The sequence below is a fragment of the Anolis carolinensis genome, unplaced genomic scaffold (assembly GCF_035594765.1).
Source record: "Anolis carolinensis isolate JA03-04 unplaced genomic scaffold, rAnoCar3.1.pri scaffold_7, whole genome shotgun sequence".
Taxonomy (NCBI): Eukaryota; Metazoa; Chordata; class Lepidosauria; order Squamata; family Dactyloidae; genus Anolis; species Anolis carolinensis.
Window position 1 is genome coordinate 32288970 of NW_026943818.1, and position 23789 is coordinate 32312758.

At 46.7% G+C, this 23789-nt stretch overlaps 1 protein-coding gene across 1 annotated transcript in view; it reads right to left on the reverse strand.

Moving 5' to 3' along the window:
• Window positions 1-460: 460 nt before the first annotated feature.
• The window catches only part of grin3b (glutamate ionotropic receptor NMDA type subunit 3B), a 28502-nt gene continuing 5173 nt past the window's right edge, over window positions 461-23789 (reverse strand). Inside the window, exons 2-10 of the mRNA XM_062959542.1 lie at window positions 18747-19345; window positions 14905-15193; window positions 12575-13336; window positions 9158-9303; window positions 8452-8567; window positions 4198-4349; window positions 2897-3061; window positions 2600-2667; window positions 461-1014 (exon numbers count right to left, since the gene is read on the reverse strand). Coding sequence (XP_062815612.1) covers window positions 609-1014; window positions 2600-2667; window positions 2897-3061; window positions 4198-4349; window positions 8452-8567; window positions 9158-9303; window positions 12575-13336; window positions 14905-15193; window positions 18747-19345 — 2703 coding nt within the window. The 3' untranslated portion in view covers window positions 461-608. The remainder of the gene's footprint in view (window positions 1015-2599; window positions 2668-2896; window positions 3062-4197; window positions 4350-8451; window positions 8568-9157; window positions 9304-12574; window positions 13337-14904; window positions 15194-18746; window positions 19346-23789) is intronic.

Genomic DNA, 23789 nt, shown 5'->3' on the forward strand with positions numbered 1-23789 from the left:
TTGTGTTATTGCGCTGGAACGCAGCATCTCCACTTCATAATAACAATAACGTTATTGTACTGGAACGCAGGAGCTCTCAGTTGTAATCCAATAGTGTTACTGCGCTATAACGCAGCTGCTCCTATTCGTAATCACAATTGCGTTATTGCGCTGGAACGCAGCAGCTCCTCTTTGTAATTGTACTAAAGTTACCGAGCCAGAATGCAACAGCTCCTATGTATGATCCCAGTTTCGTTATTGTGCTGGAACGCAGCATCTCCACTTCATAATCACAATAGCGTTATTGTGCTGGAACGCAGTAGCTCTCAATTGTAATCCAATAGTGTTGCTGCGCTGTAACACAGCTGTTCCTATTCATAGTTGCATTATTGTGCTGGAACGCAGCATCTCCACTTCATAATCACAATAGCGTTATTGTGCTGGAACGCAGGAGCTCTCAGTTGTAATCCAATAGTGTTACTGCGCTGTAACGCAGCTGCTCCTATTCGTAATCACAATTGCGTTATTGCGCTGGAACGCAGCAGGGGAGCCCACAAGTCGCTTCGGACGGAGCGTTGTATCCGACGGGGGGGCTCCCGGGTCCGCCGTGGCGAGGCCACCCGACCCCCTCACCTGTCCTCGTTGCTCGCTTTGATCAGCGCCTTGAGGGCCGGGGGCAGCCGGGGGGCCTTGGGGGGCGGTCCCAGGGCCACCATCAGCTCGCTCTTGCGCACCAGCGCCGCCCGCAGCTGCTCGCGCATGTCCTCGATCCTCCCCTCGAGCTCCTTGAGCTCCTTCTCCTTGGCCTCCTTGTCGTCCTGCTGCGGGTCCTGGCCGTTCATGCAGTGCCAGACGGGCGCCTCTCGCTGCTCCTCGCCCTCCTCGTCTTCCTCGTCCGGCACGTTCTCGATGTTGAAGTGAACCCGCTTGTCCTCCTTTTTCACGGCCGCCCGGCGGAGGTTGTTCCAGCCCGGCTGGTTCGGCGGAGGCGGCGGTGGTGGTTCGGGCTCCTCTTGGCTCTTCTGGATATTGCACCTTTGCGGGATAAAAATGATAGTTGAGTCTCGCTTATCCGACTTGAACTACTACTACTCCTCTTCCTCGGCAAGCTGGCCATCAAGAAGAGGAGGAAGCTTCTGTCCTTTGCTCTCACTCGCTCACTGTCTCACTCATTGCCAGGACCCGGCCTGGTGAGTGAGTAACTGAGTGAGTAAGCAGGGGAGGAAGGGAGGGCCTTTGCCACCCTCTTTCGCTTGCCCACCCTCACTCACTCACTCTCACTCACTGTCTCACTCATTGCCAAGACCCAGCCTGGTGAGTAACTGAGTTAGTGAGTGAGGGAAGGAGAGCCTTTGCCACCCTCCTTCGCTTGCCTGTCCTCCCTCGCTCACTCACTGGGCCGCGTCCAGCAGCAACGGCAGCAGCACCAGGACCTGGCCTGGTGAGTGAGTGAGCGAGGGAAGGAGAGCCTTTGCTGCCCTCCTTCTCACTTGCCCGTCCTTCCTCGCTCACTCACTCACCGGGCCACATCTGGCAGCGACAGCAGCAGCACCAAGACCCGGCCTGGTGAGTGAGTGAGTGAGCAAGTGAGGGAAAGAGAGTCTTTGCTGCCCTCCTCACTCGCCTGCCCTCCCTCGCTCACTCACTCACTGGGCCAGGTCCAGCAGCAACAGCACCAGGACCTGGCCAAGTGAGTGAGCGAGAGAACGAGATAGGGAGGACCTTTGCTGTCCTCCTTCACTCGCCTTCCCTCGCTCGCTCACTCACCGGGCCAAGTCCAGCAGCAACAGCACCAGGACCTGGCCAAGTGAGTGAGCGAGAGAACGAGATAAGGAGGACCTTTGCTGTCCTCCTTCACTCGCCTTCCCTCGCTCGCTCACTCACCAGGCCAAGTCCAGCAGCGACAGCACCAGGACCCGGCCTGGCGAGTGAGTGAGCGCGGGAGGGAGGGGAGGACCTTTCCGCCCACCTTTGCTTGCCTGCCTTCCCTTGCTCACTCACTCACTCACTCACCAGGCCAAGTCCTAGCAGCTATGGTGCCAGTGGTAGCAGAACCAGGAGCCAGTGGTGGGCGTCGGATAATACGGTGTGTCGGATGAGCGGAAGTCGGATAAGTGGGACTCTACTGTAAATAGACTCGTTGTTTCAGAAGAGCCGCCCAGTCCCGTTCTGCCATTCAGGAGGACAAGAGCGTTTACATTTAGGACGTTTTTCCTAACGCTTAGGTCGACGCTATTCTCATAATTTCAATCCATTGCTCCGGGATCAAAATACAGTAGAGTCTCACTTATCCAAGCCTCACTTATCCAAGCCTCTGGATAATCCAAGCCATTTTTGTAGTCAATGTTTTCAATATATTGTGATATTTTGGTGCTAAATTCGTAAATATAGTAATTACAACCTAACATTACTGTGTATTGAACTACTTTTTCTGTCAAATTTGTTGTCTAACCTGATGTTTTGGTGCTTAATTTGTCAAATCATAACCTAATTTGATGTTTAATAGGCTTTCCCTTAATCCCTCCTTATATTCCAAGTTATTCGCTTATCCAAGCTTCTGCCGGCCCGTTTAGCTTGGATAAGTGAGACTCTACTGTAGTTGAATTTGGGAGAGCTTTACCTTTTCTCCAGGTTCAGCTTCTTGATCCTCTGCTCCTCCAAACCCATGTTCAGAGCCCGGTGGATTTTCTGATGCGTATGAAACAAAACGGGAGAAAACGGTCGTGAAAAATGCCTCCGAACATAGGACTTGTGGCTCAGGTTTTGCTTTGGGAGTTCATCATCACAGTGATATTATTGTGCTGGAGCGCAGCATCTCCCTTTTGTAATCCCTAGAAGCCAGCACTCCCATTCGTAATCACGGTTGCGTTATTGCGCTGGAACGCAGCAGCTCTCCGTAATCGTGCCCTGCTCTTACCTGGCTGGTGTGGAGCCAGTAGTTGAATTTCTTCTTGCGCTTGATGCGCGGGAGGATGAGCCGGTAGAAGACGTGCTCGCCGAGGGAGGTGAGGAGGGATCCGCAGAGCCCGATGCAGAGCAGCACAAAGAGCCCCGAGAAGTGGTAGATCCCCATCTGCAGGGTCTGAAAAGAGCATTAACGGGGGCGTCATATTTATATATTATACTCGCTTGGGCACCCGGCGGCGCCCGGGTCATTCGAGAAAGGCATTGTTTGTTTTGGGATGTTAGGAAATATCACTTAAGTTTGGTCCAGATCCGAAGTCGGCTGGGTTCAGTGCTGTCTGGATAAGGGTGAACTACAACTCCCAGAGCAAGAAGTGAGTGATACTACTTGGTCCATCCTCCCCCAATCTGCCCCAGGACGGAAAGGGGTTCATGGGGATTCTGTGTGCCAAGTTTGTTCCAGTTCCGTCACTGGTGAGCATCGCAGTGGCCTGTGGGAGCTGTAGCGATTGCAAGTACTACAAATCCCATCACCCATGTTCCATCGTCCCTCAAACAGCACCGAGCCATAAAGTGCATCATGGGGGTTAAGTGTGCCAAGTTTGGTCCATGTCAGTGATTCCTGGCGGTCACAGTGGCCTGTGATACTGGCAGCCAGTCAGCCGCACCGCCGCATGCAAACACTGACTGTTTATATATATATAGATATATAGGTAATTATATTATATATTATATTACTAGCTGTGCCCGGCCACGCGTTGCTGTGGTTAGGACTTAATTTTTTTCTTTTTGTTGTATGAACGTAGAGGCGTGGATGAGAGGTTGTGCTGTCAATTTTCGAGGTTGTGGGGTGTTTAGTTTAGTTGTTTTGTCCGGTGCCGTGATTCTATTACCCTTTTATATATATAGATTTGCCCGGCCACACGTTGCTGTGGCTAGGACTTAATTTTTTTCTTTTTGTTGTATGAACGTAGAGGCGTGGATGAGAGGTTGTGCTGTCAATTTTCGAGGTTGTGGGGCGTTTAGTTTAGTTGTTTTGTCCGGTGCCGTGATTCTATTACCCTTTTATATATATAGATTTGCCCGGCCACGCGTTGCTGTGGCTAGGACTTAATTTTTTTCTTTTTGTTGTATGAACATAGAGGAGTGGATGAGAGGTTGTGCTGTCAATTTTTGAGGTTGTGGGGCGTTTAGTTTAGTTGTTTTGTCCGGTGCCGTGATTCCATTACCCTTTTATATATATAGATAGGTAATTATATTATATATTATGTTATATTATTGCTAAAGCTTCCCGACACCGAGACATTCCCGTACCTCGGTGACGGCGAAAACCCGCTTGCCGCAGGGCACCATCTTGTACCACTTGTCGTGGAGGAGGTCCATGAAGCCGGCCGACTTGTATCGGCTGATGAACTCGGAGATGTTGGACGTGAGGGGCGAGTTCTGGGGAAGGCCGATCCCGTATCCTAGGAGAGAGTCACCATAGATTAGTGTGGCAGAAGTAAACCCTGGAGAACCTAGAGACAATGGATTTTGTCCCGTGTGGGTCACACTCCTGATCTGTCCGACTTGTCAACCATCCACCCTTGTGTACGAGGATTGAATGAAAGTAATGTCTCCGCCTTCGCAGAATAAATCCTTAGAATGTGCTCTTCAACGGCCACTATTCACTTTCCCACATAATCACCAGACAATTAGATACATTTCTGCCAACGATGGACAAGTTTCCCGAAGCAGAAACTTGTCCTGATGTACTGATTCTGCTCTAGTTTGTAGTGCGGTTTTCTTGTACTGATTCTGCTCTAGTTTGTAGTGCGGTTTTCTTGTACTGATTCTGCTCTAGTTTGTAGTGCGGTTTTCTTGTACTGATTCTTCTCTAGTTTGTAGTGCGGTTTTCTTGTACTGATTCTGCTCTAGTTTGTAGTGCGGTTTTCTTGTACTGATTCTGCTCTAGTTTGTAGTGCGGTTTTCTTGTACTGATTCTGCTCTAGTTTGTAGTGCGGTTTTCTTGTACTGATTCTGCTCTAGTTTGTAGTGCGGTTTTCTTGTACTGATTCTGCTCTAGTTTGTAGTGCGGTTTTCTTGTACTGCATGTTGCTTAAGTCACATGGACTGACCGTCTGCGCCGGGTTCCATACGTCGCACTTTAACAACACAACCGCTCAATGCTAAGGCTTCCCGCCAAAAGGAACTATAGAGGAGAGTCTACTGAACCTGCCAGTCCTGCCATCTGTTGAGTTACGAAGGTGGAGGCATTACTTTTCATTCAACCCTCGTATCATCACAATTGCTAGGGCTGTACTGTAATAAATCACCAGTAGTAGTAATGTCCAAACGGCATTGAATGTTTGCTGTGTATGTGTACTGTGATTCTTCCTGAGATCGGGCGGAATATAAATAAAGTATTTTTATTTACGGTATTTATATTCCAGGGCGGATCACAATGCACACATACATGGCAAAAAAATTCAATTCAATACAACATATAGACAGACACAGAGGCAATTTAATTTAATTTCCCGGCTTCACGAGGATATGCTCGATTCACCATCCACTTGTGACGCCGAGCCCTTGACGGGAGTACTTCCTCATTCTTTCTGGTCTTCTCCTTGTCAGCCTTTCCTTCAATTTTGTCAAGGAACTTCCCATGCAGTGTTTTGTTGTGTCAGCTGTCAGCTCTAGTTTGTAGTGCGGTTTTCTTGTACTGATTCTGCTCTAGTTCGTAGTGCTGTTTTCTTGTACTGATTCTGCTCTAGTTTGTAGTGCGGGTTTCTTGTACTGATTCTGTTCTAGTTCGGAGTGCGGTTTTCTTGTACTGATTCTGCTCTAGTTTGTAGTGCGGTTTTCTTGTACTGATTCTGCTCTAGTTCGTAGTGCGGTTTTCTTGTACTGATTCTGCTCTAGTTTGTAGTGCGGTTTTCTTGTACTGATTCTGCTCTAGTTTGTAGTGCGGTTTTCTTGTACTGATTCTGCTCTAGTTTGTAGTGCGGTTTTCTTGTACTGATTCTGCTCTAGTTTGTAGTGTGGTGTTCTTGTACTGATTCTGCTCTAGTTTGTAGTGCCGTTTTCTTGTACTGATTTTGCTCTAGTTTGTAGTGCCGTTTTCTTGTACTGATTCTGCTCTAGTTTGTAGTGCGGCTTTCTTGTACTGGTTCTGCTCTAGTTTGTAGTGCGGGTTTCTTGTACTGATTCTGCTCTAGTTCGGAGTGCGGTTTTCTTGTACTGATTCTGCTCTAGTTTGTAGTGCGGTTTTCTTGTACTGATTCTGCTCTAGTTTGTAGTGCGGCTTTCTTGTACTGGTTCTGCTCTAGTTTGTAGTGCGGGTTTCTTGTACTGATTCTGCTCTAGTTTGTAGTGCGGTTTTCTTGTACTGATTCTCGCTCTAGTTTGTAGTGCGGTTTTCTTGTACCGATTCTGCTCTAGTTTGTAGTGCGGTTTTCTTGTACTGATTCTGCTCTAGTTTGTAGTGCGGTTTTCTTGTACTGATTCTGCTCTAGTTTGTAGTGCGGTTTTCTTGTACTGCATGTTGCTTAAGTCACATGGACTGACCGTCTGCGCCGGGTTCCATACGTCGCACTTTAACAACACAACCGCTCAATGCTAAGGCTTCCCGCCAAAAGGAACTATAGAGGAGAGTCTACTGAACCTGCCAGTCCTGCCATCTGTTGAGTTACGAAGGTGGAGGCATTACTTTTCATTCAACCCTCGTATCATCACAATTGCTAGGGCTGTACTGTAATAAATCACCAGTAGTAGTAATGTCCAAACGGCATTGAATGTTTGCTGTGTATGTGTACTGTGATTCTTCCTGAGATCGGGCGGAATATAAATAAAGTATTTTTATTTACGGTATTTATATTCCAGGGCGGATCACAATGCACACATACATGGCAAAAAAATTCAATTCAATACAACATATAGACAGACACAGAGGCAATTTAATTTAATTTCCCGGCTTCACGAGGATATGCTCGATTCACCATCCACTTGTGACGCCGAGCCCTTGACGGGAGTACTTCCTCATTCTTTCTGGTCTTCTCCTTGTCAGCCTTTCCTTCAATTTTGTCAAGGAACTTCCCATGCAGTGTTTTGTTGTGTCAGCTGTCAGCTCTAGTTTGTAGTGCGGTTTTCTTGTACTGATTCTGCTCTAGTTCGTAGTGCTGTTTTCTTGTACTGATTCTGCTCTAGTTTGTAGTGCGGGTTTCTTGTACTGATTCTGTTCTAGTTCGGAGTGCGGTTTTCTTGTACTGATTCTGCTCTAGTTTGTAGTGCGGTTTTCTTGTACTGATTCTGCTCTAGTTCGTAGTGCGGTTTTCTTGTACTGATTCTGCTCTAGTTTGTAGTGCGGTTTTCTTGTACTGATTCTGCTCTAGTTTGTAGTGCGGTTTTCTTGTACTGATTCTGCTCTAGTTTGTAGTGCGGTTTTCTTGTACTGATTCTGCTCTAGTTTGTAGTGTGGTGTTCTTGTACTGATTCTGCTCTAGTTTGTAGTGCCGTTTTCTTGTACTGATTTTGCTCTAGTTTGTAGTGCCGTTTTCTTGTACTGATTCTGCTCTAGTTTGTAGTGCGGCTTTCTTGTACTGGTTCTGCTCTAGTTTGTAGTGCGGGTTTCTTGTACTGATTCTGCTCTAGTTCGGAGTGCGGTTTTCTTGTACTGATTCTGCTCTAGTTTGTAGTGCGGTTTTCTTGTACTGATTCTGCTCTAGTTTGTAGTGCGGCTTTCTTGTACTGGTTCTGCTCTAGTTTGTAGTGCGGTTTTCTGGTACTGATTCTGCTCTAGTTTGTAGTGCGGTTTTCTTGTACTGATTCTGCTTTAGTTCGTAGTGCGGTTTTCTTGTACTGATTCTGCTCTAGTTTGTAGTGCGGTTTTCTTGTACTGATTCTGCTCTAGTTTGTAGTGCGGTTTTCTTGTACTGATTCTGCTCTAGTTTGTAGTGCGGTTTTCTTGTACTGATTCTCGCTCTAGTTTGTAGTGCGGTTTTCTTGTACTGATTCTCGCTCTAGTTTGTAGTGCGGTTTTCTTGTACTGGTTCTGCTCTAGTTTGTAGTGCGGGTTTCTTGTACCGATTCTGCTCTAGTTTGTAGTGCGGTTTTCTTGTACTTTTTTTTGTCTGCTGTGCTTTGAGCAGGTTCTTCACTTTGCTTTAGATTTCCTGCCAGGGCATGTTCTTCTTCTTTGACGGCTTGTTTTACTTGTAATACACCTGTGGCAGCGGCGACGGTAGCGCCGGCCCCAATTCTGACTCGAGGAAACGGTTTGCTGCGTCTTTTCTCTCCCTTTTGACATTTCTAATTACTCCTCCCCGTCCCTCGCCTCCTCCTCCGGCGGCGCTTTGTGATCTCCCGCCTTCTCATTAGCTCCGCCGCAAAAACGGCGAGCTGAGCGGAATAGCAATGACTCCCTCGCCCACGCGCTTTCCTGCCCGTCGGCTGTCTCTCTCGTTTTTGAGACTGAGAAGGCTTCAAGGTGATGCGGATGTAAAAGGGAAGCCGGGAAATAAGAACGGCGTGTCCTCTAAATGTTTTTGCGGGCGGTCATCGGGACACCCTGGTCACTCCACCCCTTACCTTCGATGGCGAACGGTTTCCCCACCGTGATCAGCTTGCAGTCCGAATCGATCGAGACCTCGTAGTCCAGCAGGGATTTGTCCATGATGAAGGCGTTCAGTTTGGGCGGGTTGGTCCTGGAAGGGGAAGGAAAACATAGAACGTCAACATAGAATCCTAGCATTGGAAGAGGTCCCCAAAGGCGGTACCTATTTATCTACTTCCATATCTGCTAGGTGGGCAGGGAGCTAGGGCTAACGGCAAATGCTCACCCCAACTTGGGCTCATCTTGGAGGCTGTGGTTGACTCCGACCATGTCGAGGAGCTTGATCGTCCTTAAGAGTGCCATTTTTTTACCTCCCCACTCCAAGCGGTACCTATTGATCTACTTCCACTTCTGCTAGGTGGGCAGGGAGCTGGGGCTAACGGCAAATGCTCACCCCGACTCAGGCTCATCTTGGAGCCTGTGCTCGACTCCAACCATGCCGAGGAGCTTGATCGTCCTTAAGAGTGCCATTTTTTTACCTCCGCTCGTCCTTAAAGGAGCTTTCTAATTACCTCCCTGCTCAAAGCAGTACCTATTTATCTACTTCCATTCCTGCTAGGTGGGCAGGGAGCTAGGGCTAACGGCAAATGCTCACCCCGACTCGAGCTCGAACTGCCAACCTTTTGATCAGCAGGATTTTTATGAGGAGGGAAACCCAAATTGTCCCGAACGGTCACTTACTTGAGCATCTTAATCCCCGCCGGGGTGGTCGGCACGCTGAGCCGCCTCATGTACTCGTGCAAGTCGGGGAAACTCTTCTTGATGTACTCCTCGGCGCTGCTCTCCCAGACGGTGCCGAAACGGAAGCCCTGGGAAGGATGGTGGAGCTGCGAACAAAGCACCAAATGTTGTTTGGGAGATGATGGGACCACGGATGATGGGATTTGCAGTACTTTCAGAAGCTTCTACTCTCACAGACGACTGCGATGCCCACCAGTGATGGAACCGGACCAAACTTGGCACACAGAACCCAAATGACACACTTTACATGCTGCAGCAATTTGGCAGAGGATGGACCAAGGATGATGGGACTTGCAGTACATAACAAAAAACGGCCTCTCGCGGTTCGAAACCGCGATATCCAGACGTGTAGACAATCAAGGCCGTATATTGCTTCAAAACTAACGAAAGTAACGAATTAATAACGGGTAACGGGGAAATCGAATTATTTGAGCAAGCCTACTAAACACACAGATCCCAAATGACACACTTTACGTGCTGCAGCGGTTTGGCAGTGGATGGACCAAGGATGATGGGATTTGCAGTACCTTCATCCAGTTCACCTCCCACAGACCACTGTGATGCCCGTGAATGACGAAACTGCATCAAACTTGACACACAGGTGCACTGTGGCCCACTTTACATCCTGGTGCAGTTTGGGGGAGGAGGGACCGTGGATGATGGGACTTGCAGTATCTTCACTCACTTCCCAGGACCACGGTGACCCCCACCAACGACTGATCAAGACCAAACTTGGCACATAAAGCCACCACGACCCACTCTACATCTTGGCACTGTTTTCACGGGATGGACCATGGATGATGGGACTCGCAATACCTTCACTCACTTCCTGAGAGCACTGTGACTCCCAGCAATGATGAATAAGGACCAAACTTGGTACACAAAGCCCTCATCACCCGCTCTACATCTTGGTGAGGTTTGGAGGTGCTTGGACCATGGATGATGGGACTTGCAGTATCTTCACTCACTTCCCAGGACCACGGTGACCCCCACCAACGACTGATCAAGACCAAACTTAGCACATAGAGCCACCACGACCCACTCTACATCTTGGTGAGGTTTGGACGTGCTTGGACCATGGATGATGGGACTTGCAGTACTTCACTCACTTCCTGAGACCACTGCAATTGACACAAATGACAGAACTGAACCAAACTAAACACACAGATCCCAAATGACACACTTTACGTGCTGCAGCGGTTTGGCAGTGGATGGACCAAGGATGATGGGATTTGCAGTACCTTCATCCAGTTCACCTCCCACAGACCACTGTGATGCCCGTGAATGACGAAACTGCATCAAACTTGACACACAGGTGCATTGTGGCCCACTTTACATCCTGGTGCAGTTTGGGGGAGGAGGGACTGTGGATGATGGGACTTGCAGTATCTTCACTCACTTCCCAGGACCACAGTGACCCCCACCAACGACTGATCAAGACCAAACTTAGCACATAGAGCCACCACGACCCACTCTACATCTTGGTGAGGTTTGGACGTGCTTGGACCATGGATGATGGGACTTGCAGTATCTTCACTCACTTCCCAGGACCACGGTGACCCCCACCAACGACTGATCAAGACCAAACTTGGCACATAGAGCCACCATGGCCCACTCTACATCTTGGCACTCTACATCGTGGATCCCCTGGGCAACATCCTTGCGGACAGCCAATTCTCTCTCACCAGAAGATATATGAAGGAAAGAGAGGAAGGAAAGAAATATACACAAGGAAAGAGAAGATATATACGCTAGTAATAATCCAACCCATCAGCTGGTTGCTGTCGCTAGTCCCACCTTGGAGTCATGGATCCCTTGGGCAACGTCCTTGCGGACAGCCAATTGTCTCCCACCAGAAGATGTATGAAGGAACGAGAGGAAGGAAAGAAAGAAAGAGATATGGGCTACTAATAATCCAACCCATCAGTTGGTTGCTGTCGCCAGTCCCACCTTGGGGTCGTGGATCCCCTGGGCAACGTCCCCTAGGCAACGTCCTTGCAGACAGCCAATTCTCTCCCACCAGAATGTGTATGAAGGAAAGAGAGGAAAGAAAGAAAGAGATATAGGCTACTAATAATCCAACCCATCAGCTGGTTGCTCTCGCCAGTCCAACCTTGGGTTTATGGATCCCCTGGGCAATGTCTCCAGGGCAACGTCCCCTGGGCAACGTCCTTGCGGACAGCCAATTCTCTCCCACCAGAATGTGAGTAAGGGAAGAAAGAGCTACAAGGAAAATGAAGAGATATACGCTAGTAATAATCCAACCCATCCGCTGGTTGCTGTCGTCAGTCCAACCTTGGGGTCATGGATCCCCTGGGCAACGTCCTTGTGGACAGCCAATTGTCTCCCACCAGAATGTGGAGGAAGGAAAGAGCAAGCCACAAGGAAAACGAAGAGATATACGCTAGTAATAATCCAACCCATCAGCTGGTTGCTGTCGCCAGTCCCACCTTGGGTTTGTGGATCCCCTGGGCAACGTCCTTGTGGACAGCCAATTGTCTCCCACCAGAATGTGGAGGAAGGAAAGAGCGAGCCACAAGGAAAACGAAGAGATATAGGCTACTAATAATCCAACCCATCAGCTGGTTGCTGTCGCCAGTCCCACCTTGAGGTCATGGATCCCCTGGGCAACGTCCTCGTGGACAGCCAATTGTCTCCCACCAGAATGTGGAGGAAGAAAAGAGAGAAAGGAAAGAGCGAGCCACAAGGAAAATGAAGAGATATAGGCTACTAATAATCCCTCCCATCGGCCCACCTTGGGGTCGTGGATCCCCTGGGCAACGTCCTTGTGGACAGCCAATTGTCTCCCACCAGAAGATGTATGAAGAAAAGAGAGGAAGAAAAGTGTGAGCCACAAAGAAAAGGAAGAGATATACACTGGTAATAATCCAACCCATCAATGGGTTGCTGTCGCCAGTCCCACCTTGGGGTCGTGGATCCCCTGGGCAACGTCCTTGTGGACAGCCAATTGTCTCCCACCAGAATGTGTAAGAAGGAACGAGAGGAAGGAAAGAAAGAGAGAGATAGGCTCGTAATAATCCCACCCGTTGGCCCACCTTGGGGTCGTGGATCCCCTGGGCAACGTCCTTGCGGACAGCCAATTATCTCCCAACAGAAGATGTATGAAGAAAAGAGAGGAAGGAAAGAGCGAGCCACGAGGAAAACGAAGAAATATACACTAGTAATAATCCAACCCATCAATGGGTTGCTGTCGCCAGTCCCACCTTGGGGTCATGGATCCCCTGGGCAACGTCCTTGCGGACAGCCAATTGTCTCCCACCAGAATGTGTATGAAGGAACGAGAGGAAGGAAAGAAAGAGAGAGATAGGCTCGTAATAATCCCACCCGCCGGCCCACCTTGGGGTCGTGGATCCCGGAGAGCTCCTCGAAGGTCTTCTCGCCCACCATGACGGCGGCCAGGTTGGCGGTGTAGCTGGAGAGGACCAGGAGGCAGAAGATGGCCCAGAGGTTCATGAGGAAGCGCCCGGTCCAGCACTTGGGGGTCTTGCTGGAGACGGTGCGGCCGAAGAGGATGGCGTAGCAGAGGTTGAGGGCGGAGGAGTAGGAGAAGATCTTCATGCGGTTGCGCCCGTGCGGGGTCATGCCGTAGGGGCTCTTCCACTCGTACAGGGTGAGGAAGAGGGCCGTCATGTGGAGCGCCACGAAGATGCCCACCCACATGGTCCAGTGCAGCGGCCACATGAAGGCCCCGATGGGCGAGGCCGTGTCCCGGATGCGCACCAGGATGCCCAGGCTGGTGGAGAAGAAGGGGCTGGTGAAGTCGATGACCTGGCTGCGGGCCGAGTTGATGGAGAAGGAGGTGACCGCCATGTGGGCCGCGCCGCTCAGCAGGTCGCCCACCAGGCCCGTCCAGCGGCCGCCCTTCCAGGCCCCGTACTTCCCGTCGCCCACGATGTAGAGCTCGAAGTCGAAGGGCAGGTCCTCGGCCAGCTTCTCCAGAAGGTCCACGCAGTAGCCGTAGCAGCACTTGCGGAGCTCGGACGGCACCGACCCGTTCTCCGAGGCGAGCTCCTCGAAGAGGCCGTCCAGCACCGCCGAGTCGTTGGTGCCCGGGTCCAGGCACAGCTGGCCCGCCGGACAGTTGCCCTCCTCGTCCACCTGGAAAAGGAAGCAACGCTTGAGACAGACGCCGGAGAAGGAAAAGCACGAGGGAGGAGCCTAATGAAGGATCATGAAGAAGAAGAAGAAGAAGAAGAAGAAGAAGAAGAAGAAGAAGAAGAAGAAGAAGAAGAAGAAGGAGGAGGAGGAGGAGGAGGAGGAGGAGGAGGAGGAGGAGGAGGAGGAGGAGGATTGGGTAGAAGGAGGGAAGGAAGGAAGATTACAGGGAAGGAAGGAAGGAAGAAGAAGAAAAAGAAAGATTGGGTGGAAGGAGGGAAGGAAAGAAGATTACAGGGAAGGAAGGAAGGAAGGAAGATTACAGGGAAGGAAGGAAGGAGGAAGGAAGGAGAAGAAAAAGAAAGATTGGGTGGAAGGAGGGAAGGAAAGAAGATTACAGGGAAGGAAGGAAGGAAGGAAGATTACAGGGAAGGAAGGAAGGAGGAAGGAAGGAGAAGAAAAAGAAAGATTGGGTGGAAGGAGGGAAGGAAAGAAGATTACAGGGAAGGAAGGAAGGAAGGAGGAAGGAAGGAGAAGAAAAAGAAAGATTGGGTAGAAGGAGGGAAGGAAAGAAGGTTACAGGGAAGGAGGAAAGGAAGGAAGAAGAAAAAGAAAGATTGGGTGGAAGGAGGGAAGGAAAGAAGATTACAGGGAAGGAAGGAAGGAAGGAAGAAGAAAAAGAAAGACTGGGTAGAAGGAGGGAAGGAAGGAAGATTACAGGGAAGGAAGGAAGGCAGAAGAAGAAAAAGAAAGATTGGGTGGAAGGAGGGAAGGAACGAAGATTACAGGGAAGGAAGGAAGGAAGGAAGGAAGGAAGGAAGGAAGGAAGGAAGGAAGGAAGGAAGGAAGGAAGGAAGGAAGGAGAAAAAGAAAGATTGGGTAGAAGGAGGGAAGGAAGGAAGATTACAGGGAAGGAAGGAAGGATGGAAGGAAGGAAGAAGAAAAAGAAAGATTGGGTGGAAGGAGGGAAGGAAGGAAGATTACAGGGAAGGAAGGAAGGAAGGAAGGAAGGAAGGAAGGAAGGAAGGAAGGAAGGAAGGAAGGAAGGAAGATTACAAGGACGGAAGGAAGATTAGAAGGAAGGAAAAAAAGAAGGAAGATTATATTCAAGGAAGAAGGAAGGAAGATTATGTGGAAGGAAGGAAGGAAGGAAGGAAGGAAGGAAGGAAGGAAGGAAGGAAGGAAGGAAGATTACAAGGACGGAAGGAAGATTAGAAGGAAGGAAAAAAAGAAGGAAGGAAGATTATATTCAAGGAAGAAGGAAGGAAGATTACAAGGACGGAAGGAAGATTAGAAGGAAGGAAAAAAAGAAGGAAGGAAGATTATATTCAAGGAAGAAGGAAGGAAGATTACAAGGACGGAAGGAAGATTATATGGAAGGAAGAAGGGAGGAAGGAAGATAATATTCAAGGAAGAAAGAAGGAAGGAAGATAGGATCAAACAAGGAAGGACGATTACATGGATGGATGGCAGGAGAGTGGTGAAAGGAAGGGTGACCGATGGGAAGAAGGAAGGAGAGGGATGGAAGAGGAAGGAAGTGGAGGAGTCCCGCCCATGTCCTCCGTGCTCACCTCCCGGGTGAAGACGAAGGGGTGCTCCACCAGCGTGACCACCCGGAGCCTCATGCGGGAGGTCCCGGCGGGCTGGGCCTGGCTCTTGCGGTGCAGGTGCTGTGTCCAGGAGCCCTCCTCCACCTCCACCGGGCCGCCCGTCCAGCTGCCCACCGTCACCCACGTGGGCTGCCCCACCGGGTCCCGCAGCAGGCTCCACACCTTGTAGTGCCGCTCCGTCTGGAGGCGGGTCTTGTTGTGGACGCAGACCTTCCCCGTCCGGCCCTGGAAGGAGGTCTTGGCCAGGAAGCTGGAGAACAAGGGAAATCGAGTCTGTCGTGGAGACGCTTCCAGCGGACGCAACGGACAAGGACGCTCAAACGAGACCCAAAGTCTACTTGTGGACAGGGGCGGTTCAACCGCTAGGCGAACTAAGTGGGGTTTATATATCTGTGGAAAGTCCGGTCTGTTTGAGTCTGGTGTAAATGTTGCAGTTGGCCAGCTTGATTAGCATTTAATGGCCTGGCTGCTTCCTCCCTGGGGGCATCCTTGGTTGGGAGGTGTTAGCTGGCCCCAATGGTTTCCTGATGCTGATCATGCACAAATATCTATCATAATACAGGACAATTGCTCTTACATTGCTCTGAGGCTTAGACTATGTCATTATTGTTACAGTAGAGTCTCACTTATCCAACTCGCTTATCCAACGTTCTGGATTATCCAACGCATTTTTGTAGTCAATGTTTTCAATATATCGTGATATTTTGGTGCTAAATTCGTAAATACAGTAATTACTACATAGCATTACTGCGTATTGAATGACGTTTTCTACCAAATTTGTTGTATAACATGATGTTTTGGTGCTTAATTTGTAAAATCATAACCTAATTTGATGTTTAATAGGCTTTTCCTTAATGCCTCCTTATTATTCAACATATTCGCTTATCCAACATTCTGCCGGCCCGTTTATGTTGGATAAGTGAGACTCTACTGTATTGTTGTTATTATTATTATTATTATTATTATTATTATTATTATTATTATTATTATTATTCAGGTGTAGCCTCTCACTTGGCATTGCTCTGTGGCTTGGTGTATATGTTGTTGTTGTTGTTGTTGTTGTTGTTGTTGTTGTTGTTGTTGTTGTTGTTATTCTGGTGTAGCCTCTCGCTTGGCATTGCTCTGAGGCTTAGGGAATATATTATTATTATTATTATTATTATTATTATTATTCAGGTGTAGCCTCTCGCTTGGCATTGCTCTGAGGCTTAGGGAATGTATTATTATTATTATTATTATTATTATTATTATTATTATTATTATTCAGGTGTAGCCTCTCGCTTGGCATTGCTCTGAGGCTTAGACAATATGTCATTATTATTATTATTATTATTATTATTATTATTATTATTATTATTATTATTATTATTATTCAGGTGTAGCCTCTCACTTGGCATTGCCCTGAGGCTTAGGGAATATGTTGTTGTTGTTGTTATTGTTGTTGTTGTTGTTATATTAGCTAACAAGATAGATATGCTGGATTTTGTATCACAAATTATTATTGTTATTATTATTATTCAGGTGTAGCCTCTCACTTGGCATTGCCCTGAGGCTTAGGGAATATGTTGTTGTTGTTGTTGTTGTTGTTGTTATATTATATTATATTATTATATTAGCTAACAAGATAAATATGCTGGATTTTGTATCACAAATTATTATTTTTATTATTATTATTCAGGTGTAGCCTCTCACTTGGCATTGCCCTGAGGCTTAGGGAATATGTTGTTGTTGTTGTTGTTATATTATATTATATTATATTATATTATATTATATTATATTATTATATTAGCTAACAAGATAAATATGCTGGATTTTGTATCACAAATTATTATTATTATTATTATTATTATTATTATTATTATTATTATTATTCAGGTCTAGCCTCTCACTTGGCATTGCTCTGAGGCTTAGACACTATGCAATAATAATAATAATAATAATAATAATAATAATAATAATAATAATAATAATAATAATAATAATAATGTAAAAATCCCAAGAAATGCCCCCCCCCAAACCAATCACTGAAAAATAAATGCGTTGGATAAGCGAAAATGTTGGATAATAAGGAGGGATGAAGGAAAAGCCTAAATAAAGAGCAACACTCTGAAAACGGGGGGAAATCCAGACGGGAAACAATCGGGAACAATAATGTATGTATATATACACTATTGTGTATATCGGGAACAATAATCGGGAACAATAATTCTTGTAAAAATCCCAAGAAATGTAATACAAATCAGAGTTTCTACAACTCTATATTAAGCATAATTCTCTTCAAACTTTATATCGCATATAACAAAATGGCTTCCAGGTAGGCGAACAATTTTTGGTGCTCCCCCCCCCCCCAACCAATCACTGAAAAATAAATGCGTTGGATAAGCGAAAATGTTGGATAATAAGGAGTTATTAAGGAAAAGCCTAAATAAAGAACAATACTCTCAAAAAAGGGGAAATCCAGATAGGAAACAATCAGGAACAATAATGTATGTATATATACACTCTTGTAAAAATCCCAAGAAATGCAATACAAATCAGAGTTTCTACAACACTATGTTAAGAGTAATTCTCTTCAAACTATATTGCATATAAAAAAATTGCTTCCAGGATATTGTTTGCCTACCTGGAAGCAATTTTGTTATATACAATATAGTTTGAAGAGAATTACTCTAATATAGAGTTGTAGAAACCTGATTTGTATTGCATTTCTTGGGATTTTTACAAGAGTGTATATTAGACATGTCCAAAAAATCGTTTTGAATCGTATATCGGAATTATTTTGGATTGTTCTCGCTTTTTGATACGCATTCCGAGACATTGTCTCACAGCGCAACCAGCAATGTAATTCGAACCATTGTTGGCCCATTCTCTAATTGTCTCTTAATGTTTCATTAATTCCCCCCCCAAAAAATTTTTTTTAAAATATATATTTAAAAATATTTAATTTTTTTTTGTTTCTGCAACCTACCTTGAATGGGAACTTAGTTCAGCCTAACATGGCTGCTGCTCCCCGGCCAATCAGAAGCTTCGACGATGGACACAAAGGTGGGGGCTAACATCCTCTGCATCCACATGGAAGATTGCCATACAAGCCCGGTGTGTAGCGATTGCGCATGTGCACCCCCCATTTTAGAAACATTTAGAATCATTACGAAATTTCGGAAATATCCGAAATTTTTGAGTGAAAAAAATCGGAAATACTTTCTATATCGAAGCGCCAGTGCCCCCTACTTTAGAAACGAGAATTGAAACATTTTTTTCATTGATCAGACATGCCTAGTGTATATATATATATACATATATTATTGTTCCTGATTGTTTCCTGTCTAGATTTTCCCTGTTTCAGAGTGTTGCTCTTTATTTAGGCTTTTTCTTAATCCCTCCTTATTTTCGTTTATTTTTCAGTGATTGGTTTGGGGGGGGGGGGCGCCAAAATTCTGTTCGCCTACACTTGAAGATTACTTTATTTTATTATTACTTATTACAACATTTATATCCCGCCTGAGAGGGGACTCAGGGTGGCTTACAATAAACACACATATAAAAATTATACAATCTATAGGGTAATGAAATTTGGGCCTAGGACAAAACAACAAAACTACACATCCCAGAAACACTAAACTTGGCAGCACAACCCCTCATCCATGCCTCTACGTTCATACAACAAAAAGCTCCAGCTACTCCAGGCTTTGAGACTGTAAGGCTATTCACTGGCCAACAAAGGATTCCCATAAGCCACAGCAACGCGTGGCTGGGCAAAGCTAGTACACTATAAATCGGATTAAAAATTTGGGCTGACTCACTGGGAGAGGTAGCGTCCCGACGACTCGGAGCCCTCGAGGTGCTTGTCATTGCAGTTCATCATGCTCTGGATGAGAGCCAGGTCGGGTCGGAGAGCGACGGCGCTGGCGATGGCCCGGGCCACCAACTCCACGGTGTCCTGGACCAGATGCTCCAGTGGTGGTCGGTCCACCTCCCCGAAGGCCAACAAACCGAGTGGCAGTCCTTCCGTCTGGAGCTCGGCCACGTTCTGGGGTTGACCCATCACCCAGTGGAACTCCTGAGTGACCCCCAACTCCTTGGCCGTCCGGAAGACCATCCGGGAGAGCCGGGCGTCGCAACCGAACAGCAAGGCCGGACCCGGGAGCTCGCGGTACTCCTCCAAGTGCCGCCGGAGGTAGCGGGCCCTCTCGGCCTCCTCCTCCCACAGAGTGAGGTCCACCACCGCGGTCCTCTCCAAGCCGGCGCGGCCGGTCCAGAGGTCCACAAAAGCCGGGCCGTCCCAAGCGCGGCAGAGGATGAGGGTCACGTCGTGCCAGTTGTTGGCCCGGAAGACGTTGGCCAAGAGGTCCAAGAGGGTCTCGAAGTCAACGCGGCGGTCCATGTGGAGGTGGAAAGGGTTCTGGTCAGAGGGAGAAAAGGAAAGAAGGTCAACCATGGATAGGTTCACAATCTAAGGACTAGATAGCGAAGGTCCCATCTAGAGTGACCGTTTGATACAGATCGGAGCAGAAATGGAATGGAGGTCAACCACAATTTGGTTCACAATCTAAGGTGTGGACAGCTAAGGTCCCGTCTACACTGTCAGTTTGATACAGATCAGAGCAGAATTGGAATGGAGGTTGTAACGAAGTGTGAATTTTTAGTTTACAGATGCTATGTTTAATTGTGTTTTACAAGGGCCAGTATTTCAGTTATTGCATCTCTGCACTCAAGAGTTGGTTGCCATGGAGAAGTGGGCGGAGCCAACTGCCGTTTTGGTGGAGAAGTGCAGGTTTTAATAATAATAATAATAATAATAATAACAACAACAACAACAACAGGAAAAACTCAGCCGCTACCAGGACCTCAAGATTGAACTTCAAAGACTCTGGCAGAAACCAGTGCAGGTGGTCCCGGTGGTGATGGGCACACTGGGTGCTGTGCCAAAAGATCTCAGCCAGCATTTGGAAACAATAGACATTGACAAAATTACGATCTGCCAACTGCAAAAGGCCACCCGATTGGGATCTGCACGCATCATCCGAAAATACATCACACAGTCCTAGACACTTGGGAAGTGTTCGACTTGTGATTTTGTGAAACAAAATCCAGCATAACTATCTTGTTTGCTGTGTCATACAACATCGTTGTGTCAATAATAATAATAATAAACTTTATTTATACCCCGCCACCATCTCCCCAACGGGGACTCAGGGTGGCTTACATGGGGCCATGCCCAGAACAATACAATATAACAAAATATAAATAAAACTACAAATCATAACACATTAAACAATACAAGAAAAGAAAATATACACTACGTTTAAAAAAAATCAAAAGAACAATAAAACCAAGGGTGGTTTAAAAAGAAAAAGAAAAAAAAGAAGTGGTTAGTCTGTGCCCTGATGAGGTACAGGGAAGACTGATCCTCAGTTGAAGGGATCAGGGAGGCTCAATTGCTTGTTTTTGAGTCAGTTTAAAATAAGTTTGGTGACTTATTTTAAGGTAGTCTGTCTCCTGATGAGGAACAGATAATCTGTGATTGTATCACAGGGTGACTGCAGTTTAAAGCAGTAAAGAAAGAAGTGACATTTTAAGAAGTTTGAAACACCTCATTCTAGCTTTGCAACTGTTAATCAAAGTGCCTCTAAGTAGAAACGTTACTGTAACCACTAAGCTCTGTGCCTGAATAAACGTGTTATTGTTCTTTCAAACATCTCAGCCTCTGTCACATATATTACCATCAAGAGTAAACAAGAAAAAGGAAGAAAAACAAAATGTAAAAGGTCTCCTCTCTGAGTAGCTAGTGGCTGCATCTTCCCATAGTGGTGGCAAGCGTTGATAATCCCCTTTACATTTGGTGGCCGCATTATAAAGACTTTATAATTTGGTGGCAGCGTTTAATTAAACATCTTTAAATTTGGTGGCAGCGGTTATATACAATATATATAATTAATAAAAACTTCTCCACAGAGGTCCGTCGACGATTCGTGTCGTGAGTTTGCGATCCATTGACAGTTCGTGTCGTGAGTTTGCGATTTGTTGACAGTTCATGTCGTGAGTTTACGATCTGTCGACAGTTTGTGTCGTGAGTTTGCGATCTATCAACAGTTTGCGTTGTGAGTTTGCAATCCATTGACAGTTCGTGTCATGAGTTTGCAATCCATTGACAGTTCGTGTCATGAGTTTGCGATCTATCAACAGTTTGTGTCGTGAGTTTGCGATCTATCAACAGTTTGCGTTGTGAGTTTGCAATCCATTGACAGTTCGTGTCATGAGTTTGCGATCCGTTGACAGTTCGTGTCGTGAGTTTGCAATTCATTGACAGTTCCGTGTCGTGAGTTTGCGATCTATCAACAGTTTGCGTTGTGAGTTTGCGATCCATTGACAGTTCACATTGTGAGTTTGTGATTTGTTGACAGTTCGTGTCGTGTGTTTACGATCCGTTGACGGTTCATGTCATGAGTTTGTGATCTATCAACAGTTTGCGTTGTGAGTTTGCGATCCATTCATTGACAGTTCGCATCGTGAGTTTGCGATCTATGAACAGTTTGCGTTGTGAGTTTGCGATCCATTGACGGTTTGTGTTGTGAGTTTACGATCCGTCGACGGTTCACGTCATGAGTTTGTGATCTATCAACAGTTTGCGTTGTGAGTTTGCAATCCATTGACAGTTCGGATTGTGAGTTTGTGATTTGTTGACAGTTCGCGTTGTGAGTCTGCGATCCATTGACAGTTCGTGTTGTGAGTTTACGATCCGTCGACGGTTCACATCGTGAGTTTGAGATCTATTGATGGTTCGTTTGTGATCTATTGACTGTTCTCGTTGTGAGTTTACGATCTATTGACGGTTCTCGTTGTGAGTTTGCGATCTGTTGACGGTTCATGTCATGAATTTACAATCTATTGATAGTTCGAGTTGTGAGTTTACGATCTATTGACAGTTCGTGTCATGAATTTACAATCCGTCGACAGTTCACGTTGTGAGTTTGCGATCTATTAACAGTTTGCGATCCGTTGACGGTTCGCATCGTGAATTTACGATCTATTGACAGTTCGCGTTGTGAGTTTACGATCTGTCGACAGTTCACGTTACGAGTTTGCGATCTATTGATGGTTCGTTTGTGATCTATTGAGGGTTCACGTTGTGAGTTTGTGATCTATTGACTGTTCTCGTCGTGAGTTTACGATCTGTTGATGGTTCGTGTTGTGAGTTTGCGACCTATTGACGGTTCGTTTGGTGAGTTTGCGACCTATTGACTGTTTGCATCATGAGTTGGGTAACAGCCCAGAAAACTCAAAGCAACCCCGTTGGGTGACCGCTAGATGTCAGTAGAGATTTACTACGTAGATTTAAGGCTGTTATTAAAAGAGATGATATAGAAATTAGATTTTAGGAAGGGAGAGCTTGCCTTCCTCTGAGGCTGAGAGAGTGCGATTGGCTCCGCGTCTTGAGCCGGGTTTCGAACTCCAGACTCCACGATTGCTTTAGCTTCAGACCAAAGGCAACAACCTGGTCCGTTGCCATCCTATTATATGAGTTTGTCCCGAGACGGGAAGCAGAAATACAACACAATCAACGGCCTGTCGCCGAGTCCGGACATCATTTACGGCGGGAAGACGACCCAAAACCGCCGCGCCAGCACTTACGAAGTTTGCCAACATTCCCAACAAAGCGAGAAAGAGATTTGTAGCCTGGCTCGGAAAGACAAATTCTTCTTTCTTTGCCCTTGAGAACGGAAAGATTTTCCCCCTTTGGTTGCCGTTCTTCTCCAGAGGGATTTATAGTTTCCAGACCTTGGACCGTTCGGGTTCTCTGAGCATAAGCAGAGTGTCTTTGAGATGCTCTATAGGATTGTATGGTTGAGTGAAACGGATGGGCCTCTCTGAACATAAACAGAGTGCCTTTGAGACGCTCTATAGGAGTGTATGCTTGAGTGAAATGGATGGGGTTTTCTGAGCATAAACAGAGTGCCTTCGAGATGCTCTATAGGAGTGTATGCTTGAGTGAAATGGATGGGGCTCTCTGAGCATAAGGAGAGTGCCTTTGAGATGCTCTATAGGAGTGTATGCTTGAGTGAAATGGATGGGACTCCCTGAGCATAAGCAGAGTGCCTTCGAGATGCTCTATAGGAGTGTATGATTGTGTGAAATAGATGGGGCATTCTGAGCATATGCTCTATAGGAGTGTATGCTTGAGTGAAATGGAGGGGGCTCTCTGGGCATAAGCAGAGTGCCTTTGAGACACTCTATAGGAGTCTTTGACTAAGTGAAATGAGCATAAACAAAGTGCCTTTGAGACGCTCTTTAGGAGTGTATGCTTGAGTGAAATTGATGGGACTCTCTGAGCATAAGCAAAGTGCCTTCAAGATGCTCTATAGGAGTGTATGCTTGAGTGAAATGGATGGAGCATTCTGAGCATAAACAGAGTGCCTTCGAGATGCTCTATAGGAGTGTATGCTTGAGTGAAATGGATGGAGCATTCTGAGCATAAACAGTGCCTTTGAGATGCTCTATAGGAGTGTATGCTTGAGTGAAATGGATGGAGCATTCTGAGCATAAGGAGAGTGCCTTCGAGATGCTCTATAGGAGTGTATGCTTGAATGAAATGGATGGAGCATTCTGAGCATAAGGAGAGTGCCTTCGAGATGCTCTATAGGAGTGTATGCTTGAGTGAAATGGATGGAGCATTCTGAGCATAAACAGAGTGCCTTCGAGATGCTCTATAGGAGTGTATGCTTGAGTGAAATTGATGGGACTCTCTGAGCATAAGCAAAGTGCCTTCAAGATGCTCTATAGGAGTGTATGCTTGAGTGAAATGGATGGAGCATTCTGAGCATAAACAGAGTGCCTTCGAGATGCTC